Source organism: Leptodactylus fuscus, chromosome 7 (genome assembly GCF_031893055.1).
Source record: "Leptodactylus fuscus isolate aLepFus1 chromosome 7, aLepFus1.hap2, whole genome shotgun sequence".
NCBI lineage: Eukaryota > Metazoa > Chordata > Amphibia > Anura > Leptodactylidae > Leptodactylus > Leptodactylus fuscus.
Genome location: NC_134271.1, coordinates 20025792 through 20045764, shown reverse-complemented (window position 1 = coordinate 20045764; position 19973 = coordinate 20025792). Strand labels below are relative to the sequence as shown.

General features: G+C 42.1%; 1 protein-coding gene across 1 annotated transcript in view; it reads right to left on the bottom strand.

Moving 5' to 3' along the window:
• Positions 1-6437: 6437 nt before the first annotated feature.
• Positions 6438-19973, bottom strand: part of SLC17A6 (solute carrier family 17 member 6) — a 28577-nt gene continuing 15041 nt past the window's right edge. Inside the window, exons 7-12 of the mRNA XM_075281232.1 lie at positions 18712-18854; positions 15496-15645; positions 14727-14859; positions 12150-12260; positions 9564-9691; positions 6438-7988 (exon numbers count right to left, since the gene is read on the bottom strand). Of these exons, the coding sequence (XP_075137333.1) occupies positions 7659-7988; positions 9564-9691; positions 12150-12260; positions 14727-14859; positions 15496-15645; positions 18712-18854 (995 nt within the window). The 3' untranslated portion in view covers positions 6438-7658. The remainder of the gene's footprint in view (positions 7989-9563; positions 9692-12149; positions 12261-14726; positions 14860-15495; positions 15646-18711; positions 18855-19973) is intronic.

The window sequence follows — 19973 nt, the reverse complement described above, 5'->3', positions numbered from 1 at the left end:
ATAACATGAATGCTTTTAATACTTTTCATGAATTTCCATCTTCTATACTCCAGTGACATCCAGAGCTGCATTCAGAATTCTTCTGGTGTCTGATCTAGAGACTAGTTTATGAGAAGTTGATAGAACTGAAACGTCACAGAAGAGGTCAAGGAAATTATAGGTAATATATGATAGTGTAGGACCCGGTAAGGGGGTATCATCACTCCTTGGGGAGAGACCACCATATAGTGTGGAGACTTATTAAGCCTTTAGCACTCCACTTTGCAAGGCTTGTACATTCCAGTGAGCACCCTCTATTGGTTTGCAACACTGAGGCACCTGACTTCCTAAGTACATCATGAAAGACAGATTTGCATATTCTTCCCATAGTGTAGGACCCCTAAGCAATCTCTATTATAGAGCCACACCAACTATCTCGTCTTGGATCCAATGACGGATCTCATCATTGGATCCTTAAAGGGACTGTGTCACCAGCAGAACTCAGGTCATCACCTGGGTTAGAGGATGAGGCCATTGCTCTAAAAAGGCAAACAGCAATGCCCTCATTGTTCCAAAGAGATCATTTGCATATTGACAAAAATGACAATATCTCAGGAACGGAGACAGCGATTCACAAGGGTAAGACCCTAACAGTGGCGTAACTAGGAATGGCGGGGCCCCGTGGCGAACTTTTGACATGGGGCCCCCCCTCCCCAAACCGATGCCGAAGACCTCGACTGACCCCCTCCTCCGCACTCTATTATGTCCCTTAGTAAGCCCTGCACACAGTATTATGTCCATTAGTGGCCCCTGCACACGGTATTATCCCCAATAGTGTCCCCTGCACACACAGTATTAACCCCTATAGTGTCCAATGCACACAGTATTAACCCCTATAGTGTCCCCTGCACACACAGTATTAACCCCTATAGTGTCCAATGCACACAGTATTAACCCCTATAGTGTCCAATGCACACAGTATTATCCCCTATAGTGTCCCCTGCACACACAGTATTATCCCCCATATTGTCCCCTACACACAGTATTATCCCCTATAGTGTCCCCTGCACACACAGTATTATCCCCCATATTGTCCCCTACACACAGTATTATCCCCTATAGTGTCCCCTGCACACACAGTATTAACCCCTATAGTGTCCAATGCACACACAGTATTAACCCCTATAGTGTCCAATGCACACAGTATTAACCCCTATAGTGGCCCCTGCACACAGTATTAACCCCTATAGTGTCCAATGCACACAGTATTATCCCCCATAGTGTCCCCTGCACACACAGTATTATCCCCAATAGTGTCCCCATATGTCCCACTGTGGACACCTATAAACATTTATTATAGTCTGGGGTCTGAAAAGACCCCAGAGTATAATAATCGGAGACCCGGGGGATTAAAACCATTAAAAGAACAGAGACAGTTGCTTACCTGTTCCTGTCGACTGCCGCTCTTGTCCAGCTTTAATGACGTCAGACGTCACATGACCCGGGAAGCTGGCCTGGGTCATGTGACGTCAGAGACGTCAGACACGAATGACGGAGGCCGGAGGCAGGATCGTGGAGAGGTAAGTAACACTGTTTTTTATGTTACCTTACCTCTCCGGTCCGCCGATCATTATACTCGGGGGTCTGCAAAGACCCCCGAGTATAATGATAGCCTCTGTGGGCCCCGCGGTGTCACTTGCCGATCCCGGCCCAACCAGGAAAGGCAAGTGAATAGGGCCCGTAACGGACTTAAAAAAAAAAACAAAAAAAAACGCAGCGGTAGCGACTGTCACCGGGCCCCCTAATGGCCCGGGCCCTGTGGCAGCTGCTACTGCTGCTACCACGGTACTTACGCCCCTGGACCCTAACCTATCTGTAGGGCTCGGTTCTGATGACAGGCCCCTGGCCCTATCTTAGAAGATGGGCAGTCATTAAGTTTGCTGAAACCAACAATTTTATCTTATAAGAACATAGGGTTAACAACTATGTAAAATTGTTACTGTTTACCGAGATACTGATCATGGGTAGTAATGGTGAACATAGATGGAGATAGACTGATGGAGATCAAGGATGGTGAGCCTGAGTGACCATGTTCAACATTATTGATGGTGATGGGGAAGATGGTGGTTTTGACCCATGAAGGTGTTTATGGATGTTGAGCCCAGGAAACTGATGTGATCATGCATGGTGATCGTGTTCTTAGATGGTGAGTAAGGTTATTTATAGAAGAAAGAACTCCGCACTCCAAGATTCCAGATTCAGTTAAGATTTACTTCTTTATTCGGTCCAGTGATTCCTAGCCATTGCACCTAAAAAGAGAAAACTTGCGTCTCAAATTTCGGAGTGTGATGTTCTTTCTTCTATATAATAGTGGTTTGGGACCCTACTACTTCACCTGAGTACCATCCCTACGTAAAAGAGTGCTGTTTAGTTACACTCAAGGTTGTTACATATTGGTAGTTATATTATACATGCATGGTGATGGGAATATGAGTGGTAATGTTTTTTTTAAGGATGATGATCATGGAAAGCTACACTTGATGGAAGGGAGCACATTTATTGGATATCACCACCTTCCATGGTGTTTAGACCAAGGCAAGGACCTTCTGGACATCACCCATGTTTTCTATTCATGAACACCATCACCATCCAAGAGCAACATCACAGTGGTTTTGGGTTGACATGATCATGAATAGGGAATATGAAAGGTTATGGTGATCATGGAGGATAAGCATGGGTGTTATGGTGACCATGTTGGGTGAATGGGTGGTGATACAACTGCTTCTAGTGTTCATGGTTAGTATTGGGGATCATGAGTGTTGATGTGGATCATTTATGGTAATGGTGTTTTTGGATTGTGGACATATGAATATTGTTATAGATTATAGTTGGTTGCGGTGTATTTGGATGTGGCAGGAGTGGTAATGGTGGACATGGTCATAGTGGTGAACTGTGAACGTGGGTGTTAATGGAGAACATCATGATGTCGATCATTTATAGTTTGGGTGTTTTTGGATCACGGTCATTTTGAACATTGTTGATGATCACAGATAGTGGCAATAGTCAGCTTGGTTCCTGCTGATGATCATGGGTTGTGAGAGTCATCATGTATGGTGGTGATGTTCTAGAATAGTGGTCAAGGTGAGCATTGTTGCTGCTCATAAGTGGTGATGTGAGCATGGATGTGGAGTCTTTAGATGGTGAACATAGGTAGTGACAGGTAATAGTGGTGGTGATCATGAATGGCCATGGTGGTGTTCACAGATGGTGAACATGGTGGGTGATGTGATCTTGGACATTGGTGGAGTTGAAGGATTTTTGTGACCACAATTATTTCCCGTTGTATGAGAAAGATTACTAATTTTTTTATGGATTGAGGATAGTAGTGTTCGCCATCGCCCTTGTACTTCCTTGCACCTTGGTCCTTGGCTGCCTCGTGGTCATACTGTCTATCTGTGTTAGGTTCTTATTTTTTCTCAAAAAGGGAGCAGATCCCATCAATGGAAAGAAGGAAAACCTTGGAAGAATTTCAGAAGTTTTTCTATGACCATAATCTGCCACCTACCAAGTCCCATTTCCATATAAAAGACATGATTCCCCCCCCCCCCCCCCAAATGAAAACAAACCGCCAACAAAAGACAACCGGTACCATTTTTACAAAAAGATAAATATAGCATTTTATTAACACTTTTTGCACCAACAAAAGTGACACTGTCCACCTTTTCATTAACACAGCGAAAGCCATGGTCACATTTCACAGCACTTTTAGGCACAAAGCAAACAGAAAAAAAATAGGTTTCGATTTTTTTTTTTCAAATATCTTCAAGGCCTTGAATATTTTTGCATTTTTTTTTTCTATTTTTTGCCCTTGGAATAGTTCAAGGTCGATATTGCAGTAGCGGGGCCTCCAATCACAAACACGTTACAACAGACGGAATAAAAAGGGCTCACTAACACACATATAGCATCGTCGATTGTGGTGGTGGCGGTGGAGATATAAGCGTCGTCATGATAAAACGGCTCACATGGTGAGAATGGGTTGCATTACCGTTTGGTCTCAAGCACCAGCTCTAGGCAAATTTAATAACCGGTTTAACGCAATTGTTAATCCTGTAGTTATCACGGAAGTTATTGCTTGGTGTCAATTAAAAAATGGTGCAAATAAATTTCTATGAAACTCTATGGTGAATATTTTTGGTCATTGTAATTAAAAATTTTCATGATATACGTCCCTCAAAAATATGTAATAGGGGTAATAATAATGCAAGTGGGTGGTCCTGGTTTTATAGGACCTGCTTTAGTTATCAGGGTTGCTTGAAAATAGGATGATCTGAAGTCATCCACAGTCTGTAGAGTAACCCGGCAATAGGCGTTCAGTATCCCTACAGCACACCCGCAGGAGAAGTGAGGCATTACATGTTGCCCCAAAAAATCAAGGAGGTATACGTGTAATGGGTAGACTTGCTGGGTCCTCCAGATAGAGAGTGGCTCATTGTATTTGTTCTCTATTCCAATTAATTGATGGTGGTTCTGAATGGAAGATCCCCTCTGTAAGAATGAATTACATAATAGGATGTATAAAAAAAATTGGTCAGTTAAAGGGATTTTCTATGTCATCCATTTCAGATTAGTCGGGTATTATACCTGGGGTCCTATTCACTTGTATGAAGGTAAAACTGTAGTACCCCAACATGGCCACTACAAGGTGTATAGAGCTGTCCATTTCTGGTTTTGTACATTGCACCGTTCTGGCAATGGCGGCTGCTGATCTTAACTGATAGTGGGCGGTGCCAGGTGTCAGACCACCACCGATCTGATCTGGATGACGTACCCAAAGAATAGGTGATCAGAATCTTATTCCCAGGAAAACCCCATAAAGTCTCTAGAAAGTCTTTCCAGATTGGTGGCAAGTTTTACTGGATCCGCAGTATGGTTAAACCCTTCCCCCCCAAAAAAAAACAAACAGTTATCTATAGACATCTGTAATAAAAAATATATTAAAAAAAAAAAACAGTAAAAAATGATAAATATAATAATAAATAAATAAATAAATAAATTAATAATAATGTGATCAGTCCATCTATCCTTTATGGAAATCAATATCTTGCCGTATCTCGGTCAAATCCTATCAAGGTTATAGCCTATCTTAAAGAAAGGCCAAAACTTAATGTAAGCGGATGGGGGAGGGGTTACCCATAAGAACCAATCAGATTATAGCAGTCATCTTTTATAAGGTATTGATGTATTATGGCTTTCAGGCAAATATGGCGAACATAAAGGTGCAGCTACGAAGAGATAGATGCACTTAAGACAAAGACATTGAGAAGACGGGTAGATATATAGATAATACAATTACTAGGATAAACACGCCTTGTGGTAGGACCTTCATTGGGTATTTTGGTTTGATAATTGTAATATTTGATGACCTGGTACCTGAAAGTTTCCATAGATGGAAATCGGAGCTAATGATTGGTACATTGATGACCTCGGTCCAACCACGTTGTCATGGATTGTTTCAGTTCCATGTGGTCATTGGTTGTTCCTAAATTGGTCTGGGATTCTTTAAACTAGTCAACTGTTCCCAACTTGTGGCCCATCAGCCGTTGAAAGCTACACCATCATGGCATGCTCGGAGTTGTAGCTTTGCCATGGGTTGAGGAGCACTGATCTAGGCTGTGGGTTAGAGAAAAGCTAAAAACCAAAGAAAAAATAAAAATAATCTAGTTGTTTGATGAGAAAGAAATGAAGGCTCCAGTGTCGGACTGTAGTTTTTTGGCCCACCAGAAAAATTATTTTGAGGGCGCTCCCTCAATCAACCCCTAAGGAATAAACACTACTAGCCTCCAAACGGGGTTGTTTTCTGCTGGACCTCTAAAGGATGCCCTGGTAGGCCAATTCATGCGATGTTAGAAGCTGGGCCTACTACAGGATCCCTTGGTACACTGGTGCACCAGTCCAACCCTGGAAGGATCTGAGGAGTATAACGATAAATTGGCCCGTGGATCCTACTTATCATTGAGAACTGGTAACACACCTTAAGATGTACATCCACTTTTAACCATATCTGATTATTACGGCTGATCTTATTGTCTTCCCTCCTACCATAACATAACTGGTACCTTAAGGTCTCCATACACATAAGAGAAAAGTCATCTAAACTCATTGATGTTGGCAGGACTGGCCAACATTCATGTGTAGAGGGCGCCTCCCAACTCTCCTCAACAAATTGGGAAGGAAGGATGGGAAATGTTACATTTTACCACAACCCTTTTGTTCTTGGGGTAGAGTCTTTTTCATCCCCTCTCTTTGTTGACTCCTAAAGCAAGGAGTCGAGAGGTAGATGTCAAACTTGGCCAACCACTGCTGGAGTTGAATGGCTATCTTATTATTTCTGGCAGTCATTTCCCCTCTCTCTTCTGGATTTGCCACAGAAGTCCATGTTAGGATGAATCAGTATTTCCATATGCATGTTATCTTATCTATATGGTTTGCTTCCGTATGGCATCAATGGAAAATAAGAAGTTGTGCCAAGCAATGAGGAAGAGGAAGGTACCGCCAGGCCCCATAGAAGTTAGCACTGAAAATCAATGTTAAGGTAAATATAGCAACTATGCTGGTCTATCCATAGAAAAACCTCAACTACATCAACTTTTTGAGATATATCATACTCCCCACCAGAAAAACAAACTCATTATAATATCTAGATATGTAGGCATAGAAGCAAAAATCCCTTGTTTAACCCCAGGTTTAATATATCTTTACAATGACCCACCATAAAATGGGTTACTACCTAAATGGAGTTATTGTATCTACTCATTAAGGAAGGTGCCGATATGTATCATATACTTTATATGCCAAAAATACCTATGTATATATATAGGAGGAAAATATTCACATTTGTGTTTAGTTATACAGTACGTCTCACCCTGATATAATGTTTATCTTCTATATCAATCATTTGATCATTATGACAAAAAATAAGAAGAAATTATACAAAATGTATAAACCTATATGGTCCCGAACAGCTGCTAACCCATGGATTGCCTCCTGTCCTGGTCTGGATATCTTCCAAACAATGGTTCAAACATTTCGAGTTCGTTCCGAAAGCTTTTCCTGAGTCATTAGACTTTTGCGAATGCAAGATGAACTTGGTGGATTTGATCTTTATCGTTGATGTACCCATTGAATGAAACGTATGCTCAAAAGTTTTTGTAGGGAAGAATATTTATATTTTGTAGGCCCCAAGTTGATCTTCTAGAGGCGCAACGGACTCTTCTATAAAGCATTGTAGACGTGGCATGTGTTTGGCGTCTTCCATGGGTCAATACAACGCATACTTATGGCTGGTTGTTCAATCTTGAAACGCAATGGACTTGGTCAAAGTTTCAGATGTGCTATGTCTAACTGTGCTTCGAAGGACTGGTGTAGATACTGCATCTATAGGGTTGGTGGTCTCATTGGTAGCCATGGTCCAGCAAACTCAAATCCAGATGGTTTCAAGGATGGAGGTTCGAAGCCTGGTGAATTATCAGTCAACTCATCAATGTCACAGTATGATCTGCTCTTGACGTATGGTGTGTGTGCTATACATGATCCAGACCAACACTTTGTGCAAACACCACAATGAATTTTTTTTTATCACAGACACTATGAAAAATAACTATCTACGGCGGGAATGGTTAGGAGGTGTAGCTCGCATCATGATATGACTCTTGTCCTTCTTCTTGTACAAATTCTTCTCTCTTTTCCCAACCGTTGGGCCAGCCGCTGTTCACTTGCGTTGTAGCGCCATAGGACTTGGTGTTGGTGTAATTGATGTAATTCTGGCTAATGTCCCCGGTTTCTTCAGCTAGTTCATCTTCATGGATGAAGCCACACTTCTCATCGCTGGTTTGCTCAGGGTCTGCCCATGGCTGTTTCTCACCAGAGGCAAAAAGACCGTAGAATATAACTCCTCCGTAATGGACGAGAGCTGCTATCAGGAAGACGTACTGCCATTCTTCACGCGTCTGGGGAAAGAAAGAAAAATTGTCAAAAATTTTCAAGTAGATATTTGTCTAAGTATAATTGCAGAACTTTGGTGTATTTCTTCTGCAAACATCAGAGGTTTATATTCTAGCCAATCCATTTGAGCTAATGCAACATATTGATATGAGTCCCCCCACATTAGCCTTACTACAGAGCTCCGACAAAGTGTGACATCGGTGTAATTTGGCATGGCATAATTTGCCCTGTAGAAAGGAGGATTGGTCATAAATAAAGTGGTTACCCAAAGGAATGGATCCACAGAAAATGAGTCCCACTGCTTCAATTTGACATGCCATTATTTAGGGCTGTCCATATGCTTAGCTCACTTGGAGGATTCCCCAACTGCAATGGTGGAGGATATCAAGTCTCCAACAGATGAGGATGTTGTCTTCAGTAATGAAGGATGCCACATCTTTGATAGTGGAGGAAGCCACATCTCTAATAGTGGGGGATACAATGCCTCCAATGCTTGAGGATGCCATGTCTCCAATAGTGGAAGATTTCACATCTCAAATAGTTGAGCTGAAATAGTGGAGGGCCTCGTATCTACAGCGGAGGATGCCATGTCTCCAACAATGGTGGACACTATGTCTAAAGTAATGTAGGATGCAATGTCTCCACTACTGAAGGATACCACATGCCCAATACTGGAAGATGCCTTGTCTCCAATAGTGGAGAAGGCCATGTCTCTAGTGGTGGACAATGACATGTCTCCAATAGTGGAAGACACCACATCTCCAATGGTGGAGGAAGACATGTCTTTAGTAATGAATGATGACATGTCTCCAGAAGAGAAGGATGGCACATTTCCAATAGTGGAAAATGTCTCGTCTCCTATAGTGGAGGATACCAAGTCTCCAGATGTAGAGGATTCCACGACTTCAGTAGTCGAGACTGAGATAGTACTAATCTATCCTGATGTATCGTTAGCTAACTTTGATCTTGTATTGGGAGAAGCAATTACAATAATTCAAAAATATACAAAAACATCCATCACAACCAAATGCTAGTTCATTGTAGGTCCGTTTTGGACTTTTGGTCATATAGATGAAAGATTCAGTTTGCTACTCTAGACTAGACTCTAAACTCTATAGTTATGGTATACAGTAGGCGTAACCCTAGCCATGAAGACAGTTGACCAATCTGAATAAATCGGGTGTATTGGGTTTATCAGTGACTTGACCTCTACGGGTCAGGTAGTCAAGAAATAAAAGCGCCAATTAGTGGGGTTTACATTTTGGAGAATCGGAGATGTTATCGGGGGTGCATCGGTTCGGCGGCGACCTCCTTCTTCCATTTATCGTACTGCAGATGACAGTTACGTAAGCTCTAATAAGCGTTGGCTGCTGATCCGTGTTTCTCTGCTCTCAGCATGATTCCTTCTCAGTTAATTAAAACCTTATGACTCCCCGGTCACACGAGGATCGGGGGCTCGGATTCAGGCTTCTATTTATAGCAGGCGTGCCTGGAGGCTTTCACTAAGGTCTCTTATTCTGAATCTTTCCAAAGAACACAAGAACGGTAATAAACCCAAGAAACGTTCAATAGGAACCTACTTTGTTCTTAGTCATAGCTCCGACGATCAGTGGGCACACCATGCCAGACAGGGTGCCGACTCCGTTAGAAATTCCCATCAGAATACTGGCGTAGCGAGGAGCGATATCCAGGTGGTTGACATTGAAACCTGTCAACGACATGTAAGAAAGATCCAATTACATAGAGAATCCGTCATACGATTATACAATTATAGGTTCATCATCATTCACGAGGGCACGTTCTACGCCCATGTCCGTCCGGTACTGACAACTTGGTACATTTTACCTGCACTATTATGTTGTATCAGGATGGAGTCCCGACTGTTTATTTCAGGTTGCTGCCAACCAGTGATGGTAGTCGCGGCTTAGCCACACTCTGGGGCTGCTAGTGCTGTTACTTATAAGTAAGTGAACCCCTAGTTGATTTTGGGTTATTACTGGTTATGTGGCTCTGCTGCTATGGTACAGCCAGCAATGAACAATAATCCAAGATCAATCAAGGTTTCACTTACTTATGAGACTGGAGTGTGCCGAGACCAGAGAAGGTCGGAGTCCTAGAGCTGTACCGAGAATTGGGACCTGGAGACATTATACTATATGGGACCTGGGGACATGACATTGCATAAGACCTGGGGACATTACACAGTATGGGATAGTGGACATTATACTGTATGGGATAGTGGACATTATACTGTATGGGATCTGGGGACATTACACAGTATGGGATAGTGGACATTATGCTGTATGGGATAGTGGACATTATGCTGTATGGGATCTGGGGACATTACACAGTATAGGATAGTGGACATTATACTGTATGGGATCTGGAGACATTACACAGTATGGGATAGTGGACATTATACTGCATGGGATCTGGGGACATTACACAGTATGGGAAAGTGGACATTATACTGTATGGGATAGTGGACATTATACTGTATGGGATCTGGGGACATTACACAGTATGGGATAGTGGACATTATGCTGTATGGGATAGTGGACATTATGCTGTATGGGATCTGGGGACATTACACAGTATAGGATAGTGGACATTATACTGTATGGGATCTGGAGACATTACACAGTATGGGATAGTGGACATTATACTGCATGGGATCTGGGGACATTACACAGTATGGGAAAGTGGACATTATACTGTATGGGATCTAGGGACATTACACAGTATGGGAAAGTGGACATTATACTGCATGGGATCTGGGGACATTACACAGTATGGGATAGTGGACATTATACTGTATGGGATCTAGGGACATTACACAGTATGGGATAGTGGGCATTATACTGTATGGGATCATTACACAGTATAGCACAGTGGACATTATACTGTATGGGATCTAGGGACATTACACAGTATGGGATAGTGGGCATTATACTGTATGCGATCTGGGGACATTACACAGTATGGGAAAGTGGACATTATACTGTATGGGATCTAGGGACATTACACAGTATGGGATAGTGGGCATTATACTGTATGGGATGAGATCTAGTTAAATTACACAGTATAGGACAGTGGACATTATAATGTATGGGATCTGGGGACATTACACAGTATGGGACAATGGACATTATACTGTATGGGATCTGGGGATCTTATAATGTTTGGTATTATACAGTGTGGGGAATGGGGACATAAAATTTTGTGAGTGAGCTTAGGAGGCAATATATTGAGTGGAGTCACTATGGAAAGCATTATACAGTGTTGGACAGGGGACATTATACAGTGTGGGACAAGGGGACATTATACAGTGTGGGACAAGGGGCATTATACTGTGTGTGGGAGTTTAGGGGACAATAATGTGTGGAAGACACCGAAGGGGCATTATATTATATGGGGGAACTCACTCTATGTTACGGTTTCCTCCTCTGGAAAAATCCTGGGTGTCCCCGAGTAGAGGGATGTGTTTAGCTCACAGAGCATTGTCTGGAGTTGACATTATAGAATAGAACATATTAATGGGATCATATTGGGTGCTCCGGAAGGTGCAGCTACCCACAGGGTGCACTGAATGTGGTTGTTCTCCTTTAAGGATATTTCTAACAATCTATGAGGATATAAATAAATTTGCATTTATTTGCTCCCAATCTGTCTGTAAATGATCGGCCAAAAGCTGCCGGGAATATCAAACCGATGCAAATGAGACACATTTATTCAGATATTACTCATGGAGGAGACGAAGCAAAGGCGTGAACCGCGGCGGTAAACAAACATTACACGTCTTCAAGGTCACCGAGCGAAGCAGAATTCTGTGCAAAATTACCATTAAAATGACTTCTAAAGAGAATAAAAATGAACCATTGTATACACATCTGTGACCTCTATTTAAAGGGACCATGTCAGTGGGGTGACCCATGGGGAATGTCCAGGTTAAGTAATAAGGGTCTAGTTTTTTATAACAACAAACCTCTTGTGTCCCTGTCAGTAGTGTTGTGGTATTTAATTAAGTGCGGCTGAACTGCAATACTAAATCCAGCCACAGACACCAGTGGTGCTGTTTCTAGAAAAGCACATTTTTCAAATCCTGGACAAATAATTTCTATATACTAAAATATACATAAACAGTAAGAATTAAGTAATGTTCATACCTGAAATGGCAAATCCACTAAAGCCTACAGCGAGGACAAGGAATGATATGGCCACCCCTTTACTGTGAGAGTAGCCGACCACGAGGAGGAGCGTGGCTTCCATTCCAAAACCTGAAATGTGAGGGGAAATTTAGTTACTAAGTACAAGTTTGAGATTTTCAGCACTGGGGTTCAGAATTCAATATGAGGCAGCCTAGTGTTACACCAGCAGAATAGTGAGCGCAGCTCTGGAGTATAATACAGGATGTAACTCAGGATCAGTACAGGATAAGTAATGTAATGTATGTACACAGTGACTGCACGAGCAGAATAGTGAGTGCAGCTCTGGAGTATAATACAGGATGTAACTCAAGATCAGTACAGGATAAGTAATGTAATGTATGTACACAGTGACTGCACCAGCAGAATAGTGAGCGCAGCTCTGGAGTATAATACAGGATGTAACTCAGGATCAGTACAGGATAAGTAATGTAATGTATGTACACAGTGACTGTACCAGCAGAATACTGAGCGCTGCTCTGGAGTATAATACAGGATATAACTCAGGATCAGTACAGGATAAGTAATGTAATGTATGTACACAGTGACTGCACCAGCAGAATAGTGAGCACAGCTCTGGAGTATAATACAGAATGTAACTCAGGATCAGTACAGGATAAGTAATGTAATGTATGTACACAGTGACTGCACCAGCAGAATAGTGAGCGCAGCTCTGGAATATAATACAGGATGTAACTCAGGATCAGTACAGGATAAGTAATGTAATGTATGTACACAGTGACTGTACCAGCAGAATAGTGAGCGCAGCTCTGGAATATAATACAGGATGTAACTCAGGATCAGTACAGGATAAGTAATGTAATGTATGTACACAGTGAATGTACCAGCAGAATAGTGATCACTGCTCTGGAGTATAATACAGGATGTAACTCAGGATCAGTAAAGGATAAGTAATGTAATGTATGTACACAGTGACTGTACCAGCAGAATAGTGAGCGCAGTTCTGGAGTATAGTACAGGATATAACTCAGGATCAGTACAGGATAAGTAATGTAATGTATGTACACAGTGAATGTACCAGCAGAATAGTGATCGCTGCTCTGGAGTATAATACAGGATGTAACTCTGGATCAGTACAGGATAAGTAATGTAATGTATGTACACAGTGACTGCACCAGCAGAATAGTGATCGCTGCTCTGGAGTATAATACAGGATGTAACTCAGGATCAGTACAGGATAAGTAATGTAATGTATGTACACAGTGACTGTACCAGCAGAATAGTGATCGCTGCTCTGGAGTATAATACAGGATGTAACTCAGGATCAGTACAGGATAAGTAATGTAATGTATGTACACAGTGACTGTACCAGCAGAATAGTGATCGCTGCTCTGGAGTATAATACAGGATGTAACTCTGGATCAGTACAGGATAAGTAATGTAATGTATGTACACAGTGACTGTACCAGCAGAATAGTGATCGCTGCTCTGGAGTATAATACAAGATGTAACTCAGGATCAATACAGGATAAGTAATGTAATGTATGTACACAGTGACTGTACCAGCAGAATAGTGATCGCTGCTCTGGAGTATAATACAAGATGTAACTCAGGGTCAGAACAGGATAAGTAATGTAATGTATGTACACAGTGACTGTACCAGCAGAATAGTGAGCGCAGCTCTGGAGTATAATACAAGATGTAACTCAGGATCAATACAGGATAAGTAATGTAATGTATATACACAGTGACTGCACCAGCAGAATAGTGAGTGCAGCACTGAAGTATAATACAGGATGTAACTCAGGATCAGTAAAGGATAAGTAATGTAATGTATGTACACAGTGACTGTACCAGCAGAATAGTGAGCGCAGCTCTGGAGTATAGTACAGGATATAACTCAGGATCAGTACAGGATAAGTAATGTAATGTATGTACACAGTGACTGCACCAGCAGAATAGTGAGTGCAGCTCTGGAGTATAATACAGGATGTAACTCAGGATCAGTACAGGATAAGTAATGTAATGTATGTACACAGTGACTGTACCAGCAGAATAGTGAGCACAGCTCTGGAGTACAATACAGGATATAACTCAGGATCAGTACAGGATAAGTAATGTAATGTATATACACAGTGATTGCACCAGCAGAATAGTGAGCGCAGCTCTGGAGTATAATACAGGATGTAACTCAGGATCAGTACAGGATAAGTAATGTAATGTATGTACACAGTGACTGCACCAGCAGAATAGTGAGCGCAGCACTGAAGTATAATACAGGATGTAACTCAGGATCAGTACAGGATAAGTAATGTAATGTATGTACACAGTGACTGCACCAGCAGAATAGTGAGTGCAGCTCTGGAGTATAATACAGGATATAACTCAGGATCAGTACAGTGTAAGTAATGTAATGTATGTACACAGTGACTGTACCAGCAGAATAGTGAGCGCAGCTCTGGAGTATAATACAAGATGTAACTCAGGATCAATACAGGGTAAGTAATGTAATGTATGTACACAGTGACCAGCAGAATAGTGAGCGCAGCTCTGGAGTATATATGTTATGTTACTGACCTCCACAGTTCATGATCTTTCGAACAGTCGTCGTTGAGAGAATATTTTTACTACGTAGAAAGTCAGCAATTTGTCCGCCGATAGGCACAATAATCGTCATGACTAGATGTGGCACGGCAGACAGGATTCCAACCTGACATGGAAATATATTCACAGTTAAACTCCAGCTTCAGTGTCCACTTTATACACATAGGTCCTCTAAATAGATTATGCAAGACTGGAATAATTTGACTACTTTCTTCCAAAAACAGCGCCACTCTTTTGTACAGGTTGTTTGTAGTATTGCAACCCAACTTCATTCATTTTACATAACCCATAGACTAATGTGTGACTATTTATGTAAGAAAGCAGCTTTATTTTTCTAATCCTGTACAAACCTTTTCATTTTATATACCACCCATATGTATTTCTTCCTGCAGACCCCCACCCATCTAGTATTCTCTACGGTATGGATAAATACATATAGCTATATTCATTTGCTATATATTCTACAGCAAGCAGATGTATATACCCAAGGAACATCCCATAAAGCTGCAGTGGGGCCCATGGCTATTGTGGGCCCCTCTGGCCATTGGCTCTAATACCCTTGTAGTCAGTTTAACCCTTGTGTAGCATAGTCTGTTGAATAGTGGCACATGAGCATATACAAACATACATTTGGAGTTTTACTATTTTACTAGGGGCCCCCATTTTCCATTGTCTTGCATATTATGCATGAAATTCTGAAAAGTAAATGCCCCCCCTCCAAAAAAAAATGTAATTCCCGCACCTTGCTAATCTCGAATCCAAACACCTCTTCGAAGTACGCCGGCTGGCTGATGAGCAGAAGGTAGAACGTCCAGCTCCGGCAGAAATTTGCAACTATGATTGCATAGACAGGCATCGAGGTAAAGAATTTTCTCCAAGGAGTCTTGAATTTCTGGAAGGGAAAACATCAATTGTTGATTGCACAGAAATGACTTGTTGATGGCCATTTATACAGGGGTGTGAAGAGGGTTCGAGGCCCCCGCGAACCGAAAATCCGCTATTTAACGTCTCTGCACGTAAGACTGGAGTAGTAAGAAATTAGGAGTGATTGTAAGATTCTTAAAAACATCTATTTACAATGTCCGTAGAGACCTTAAAGGGAATGTGTTACCAATTTTGTAATTTACTTATTAAACTATTGTAGAGTTTTTCATTCTATTTTCTGTATATGATTATGGGGTCGGCCATATTGCCTGAGCTTCTCCATTGCTCTGTTGACAGTATATAGTGGTATATTCTACAGCACAGTTATGGCTATAGGTAGCAATAGTCTAGAGCCGACTCACAGAGGTCAATTGGGCAGTTTTGTAGACTTGCTCTGTACAGGGAAGGGGAAAAGATACAGTCCTATGAAAAAGTTTGGGCACCCCTATTAATCTTAATCATTTTTAGTTCTAAATATTTTGGTATTTGCAACAGCCATTTCAGTTTGATATATCTAATAACTGATGGACACAGTAATATTTCAGGATTGAAATGAGGTTTATTGTACTAACAGAAAATGTGCAATATGCATTAAACCAAAATTTGACCGGTGCAAAAGTATGGGCACCTCAACAGAAAAGTGACATTAATATTTAGTAGGTCCTCCTTTTGCAAAGATAACAGCCTCTAGTCACTTCCTGTAGCTTTTAATCAGTTCCTGGATCCTGGATAAAGGTATTTTGGACAAACAATTCAAGTTCAGTTAAGTTAGATGGTCGCCGAGCATGGACAGCCCGCTTCAAATCATCCCACAGATGTTCAATGATATTCAGGTCTGGGGACTGGGATGGCCATTCCAGAACATTGTACTTGTTCCTCTGCATGAATGCCTGAGGATTTGGAGGGGTGTTTTGGATCATTGTCTTGCTGAAATATCCATCCCCGGCGTAACTTCAACTTCGTCACTGATTCTTGAACATTATTCTCAAGAATCTGCTGATACTGAGTGGAATCCATGCGACCCTCAACTTTAACAAGATTCCCGATGCCGGCATTGGCCACACAGCCCCAAAGCATGATGGAACCTCCACCAAATTTTACAGTGGGTAGCAAGTGTTTTTCTTGGAATGCTGTTTCTTTTTGGACGCCATGCATAACGCCTTTTTTTATAACCAAACAACTCAATTTTTGTTTCCAAAATGAAGCTGCCTTGTCCAAATGTGCTTTTGCATACCTCAGGCAACTCTATTTGTGGCGTACGTGCAGAAACGGCTTCTTTCTCATCACTCTCCCATACAGCTTCTATTTGTGCAAAGTGCGCTGTATAGTTGACCGATGCACAGTGACACCATCTGCAGCAAGATGATGCTGCAGCTCTTTGGAGGTGGTCTGTGGATTGTCCTTGACTGTTCTCACCATTCTTCTTCTCTGCCTTTCTGATACTTTTCTTGGCCTGCCACTTCTGGGCTTAACAAGAACTGTCCCTGTGGTCTTCCATTTCCTTACTATGTTCCTCACAGTGGAAACTGACAGGTTAAATCTCTGAGACAACGTTTTGTATCTTTCCCCTGAACAACTATGTTGAACAATCTTTGTTTTCAGATCATTTGAGAGCGGGCTATCCATGCTCGGTGACCATCAAACTTAACTGAACTTGAATTGTTTTGTAGAAAGAAATGGTCCAAAATACCTTCATCCAGGATCCAGGAACTGATTAAAAGCTACAGGAAGCGACTAGAGGCTGTTATCTTTGCAAAAGGAGGATCTACTAAATATTAATGTCACTTTTCTGTTGAGGTGCCCATATTTTTGCACCGGTCAAATTTTGGTTTAATGCATATTGCACATTTTCTGTTAGTACAATAAACCTCATTTCAATCCTGAAATATTACTGTGTCCATCAGTTATTAGATAGATCAAACTGAAATGGCTGTTGCAAACACCAAAATATTTAGAACTAAAAATGATTAAGATTAATAGGGGTGCCCAACCTTTTTCATAGGACTGTAAGCTGCGACATCAGCCATTGTCAGTAGTGCACATAATGATGGCTCAGTGGTGTTATCTTCCATTGTAACCCTGTCTGTTAGGTGACTATTGCAAAGAAAACCCCTACAGAACTGGAAGTGTCAATCTATTAGTGGACTTAGTGGCCAGAGTGAAACTCACAGAGGTAAATGGAGCAGTAGTGAGCATGGACAACCTGTATGGGATCTCTATATTTGTGATTGGTGGAGATCCCCATTGATCACCTATTCAGTGGAAATAGAATATCTTGAAAGTACAAGAATACCCCTTTAAAGCCCACCTGACAAACATCATCTGATCGGCACTGCCACCTTGAGCATTTTGGTGTTTTGTTTATCCAAATCTGTTCAGTCATTCCAAAGTTATAAGCCCTGTTAGTATTGATGCAGATTAGGGTCTACTAGACAAGTGGGTGGTAACATGGAATACAAAGACCCCACCCCCAGTGAAACCATATTGTTACCACCAGTGCCGCACCTCCCATGAGGCGACCTGAAGCGACCGCTTCAGGCGGCGCTATGTCAGGGCCCCAGGGATGGCGCCATTTTTGATTACTTAAGCCAGTCTAGGACAAGCTGTCCTGGACTGGCTTAGCATCGAGTGGTGGATTGGGGAGGCCGCTGAAGCAGCGCTGCTCCAGCAGCCTCCCCTCACGCTCAGGCATAGAGCAGGTCCTCTCCCTGCCTGCTCTCTGCCTGCGAACGCCGCTAAGCCCCGCCCCCTTTGCTTCGCCCCACCCCCTCCTCGCTCCGCCCCCCTCCTCGCTCCTCGGGGGGGGGGCGGCTTTCTGTAGTTCGCCTCCGGAGGCAAAAGGGGCAGGTTCACCCCTGGTTACCACCCACTTGGCTAATCTGCATCTGCACTAAAAGGACTTATATCTCTGGAATGGCTTATTGGATGTCTGGATTAGAAAATCTCCTATAGCTAACAATGATCCAATATATAGTGCCCATATTCTACTAAGCCACTGACACATTGCACCAGAAGATAAAGGTGAATATCTTACTTCAAGTGCACCCATAAGGTTGGCGCTCTCGCCAATGCTCTCTTCAATATAAGTGCGTTCCTCGTCTGTGATGGTTGGGTGCTTAGCTGGACTCTCATAGGACACCAAGATCCAGAAGAAGTACCAGACGATACCAAAGCTACCTACAGAGATAGAGGGAAAATTCAGATGAAGTAAAATGTAAGATACAACCCCATAGTAAGTCATAAAGTTATATTACATAAATGGCAAATGTTCTGTCTTCTGATTGTGCAGCCAAAGATGCAACTATTCAGTAAGTAAACATTGTGTCAATTTAAAGGAGATCTCTCATTACCTTCACCAACTCCAACTCTTTGTAGTCTTCAACAGGCGCTTCTCCACTGATTCCAGCTCAATTGGAATTTTTTCTCTAGCTTCCACCGTTCCTGTGCAATTACCTGTGTAATTTTCAGCAGAATTATGCCCTCTACTGTAAGGTGGGCGGTCCTCGGCTATAGTAGAAAGACAGGCACCGCCCACCTGACCGCAGACAGCCTAATTGTGCTGAAAATTACAGAACTGATTGCTCAGGAACAGTGAGGACTAGAGAAAAAATTCCAAGTGCGCTGGAATCGGTGGAGTATTGTCTATAGAAGGATGCAAAGATTTGGAACAGTTGGAGGTGGTGAAAATTCCCCTTTAAAGGGTAACTCTACTCTATAAGCCTGTGACAAGGAGCCCAGCAGAACAAAGCATCAGGTTGTAGAGGTGAATAATATATGATCATATCAAGTGACCCGCCATGAACGTCCAGTATCTAAATCTGAATTAATTAGGGTCTCTGGGATAGAAGAAACCTCAGATATAGCTCCTTAGTAAGTCCAAGTGAGACTCTACTTGCAATTAGTCCTTTATGGCAGCCATCAAGGGTTGAGCTGCCGACCCCTGTATTTCATACTGTTCTCTGTCTGACAGCATCTGACAAATATACAGAGATTATAATCACCTAGAACAAAATGTCTCACAATAAAAAGTCTCTTTGGGTCAGTTCACACGTGAAAACCGCCTAGCTTATTTGTGCGAGGTAAAAAACCTCGAGGAGTTTTTTTGACGCTGTTTTTTGCATTCCACGCGGTTTTTGACGAGGTTTTTGACGCGGTTTTCGCTAGCGGTTTTCGCTAGGGTTTTTTTTTCCTATATGTGCTATAGAAACTGCAGGCGAAAACCGCGCGGTTTTTTGCAAAAAACCGCGCGGTTTTGTGTGCAAAAAACCGCGCGGTTTTTTACCGCGCGGTTTTCGC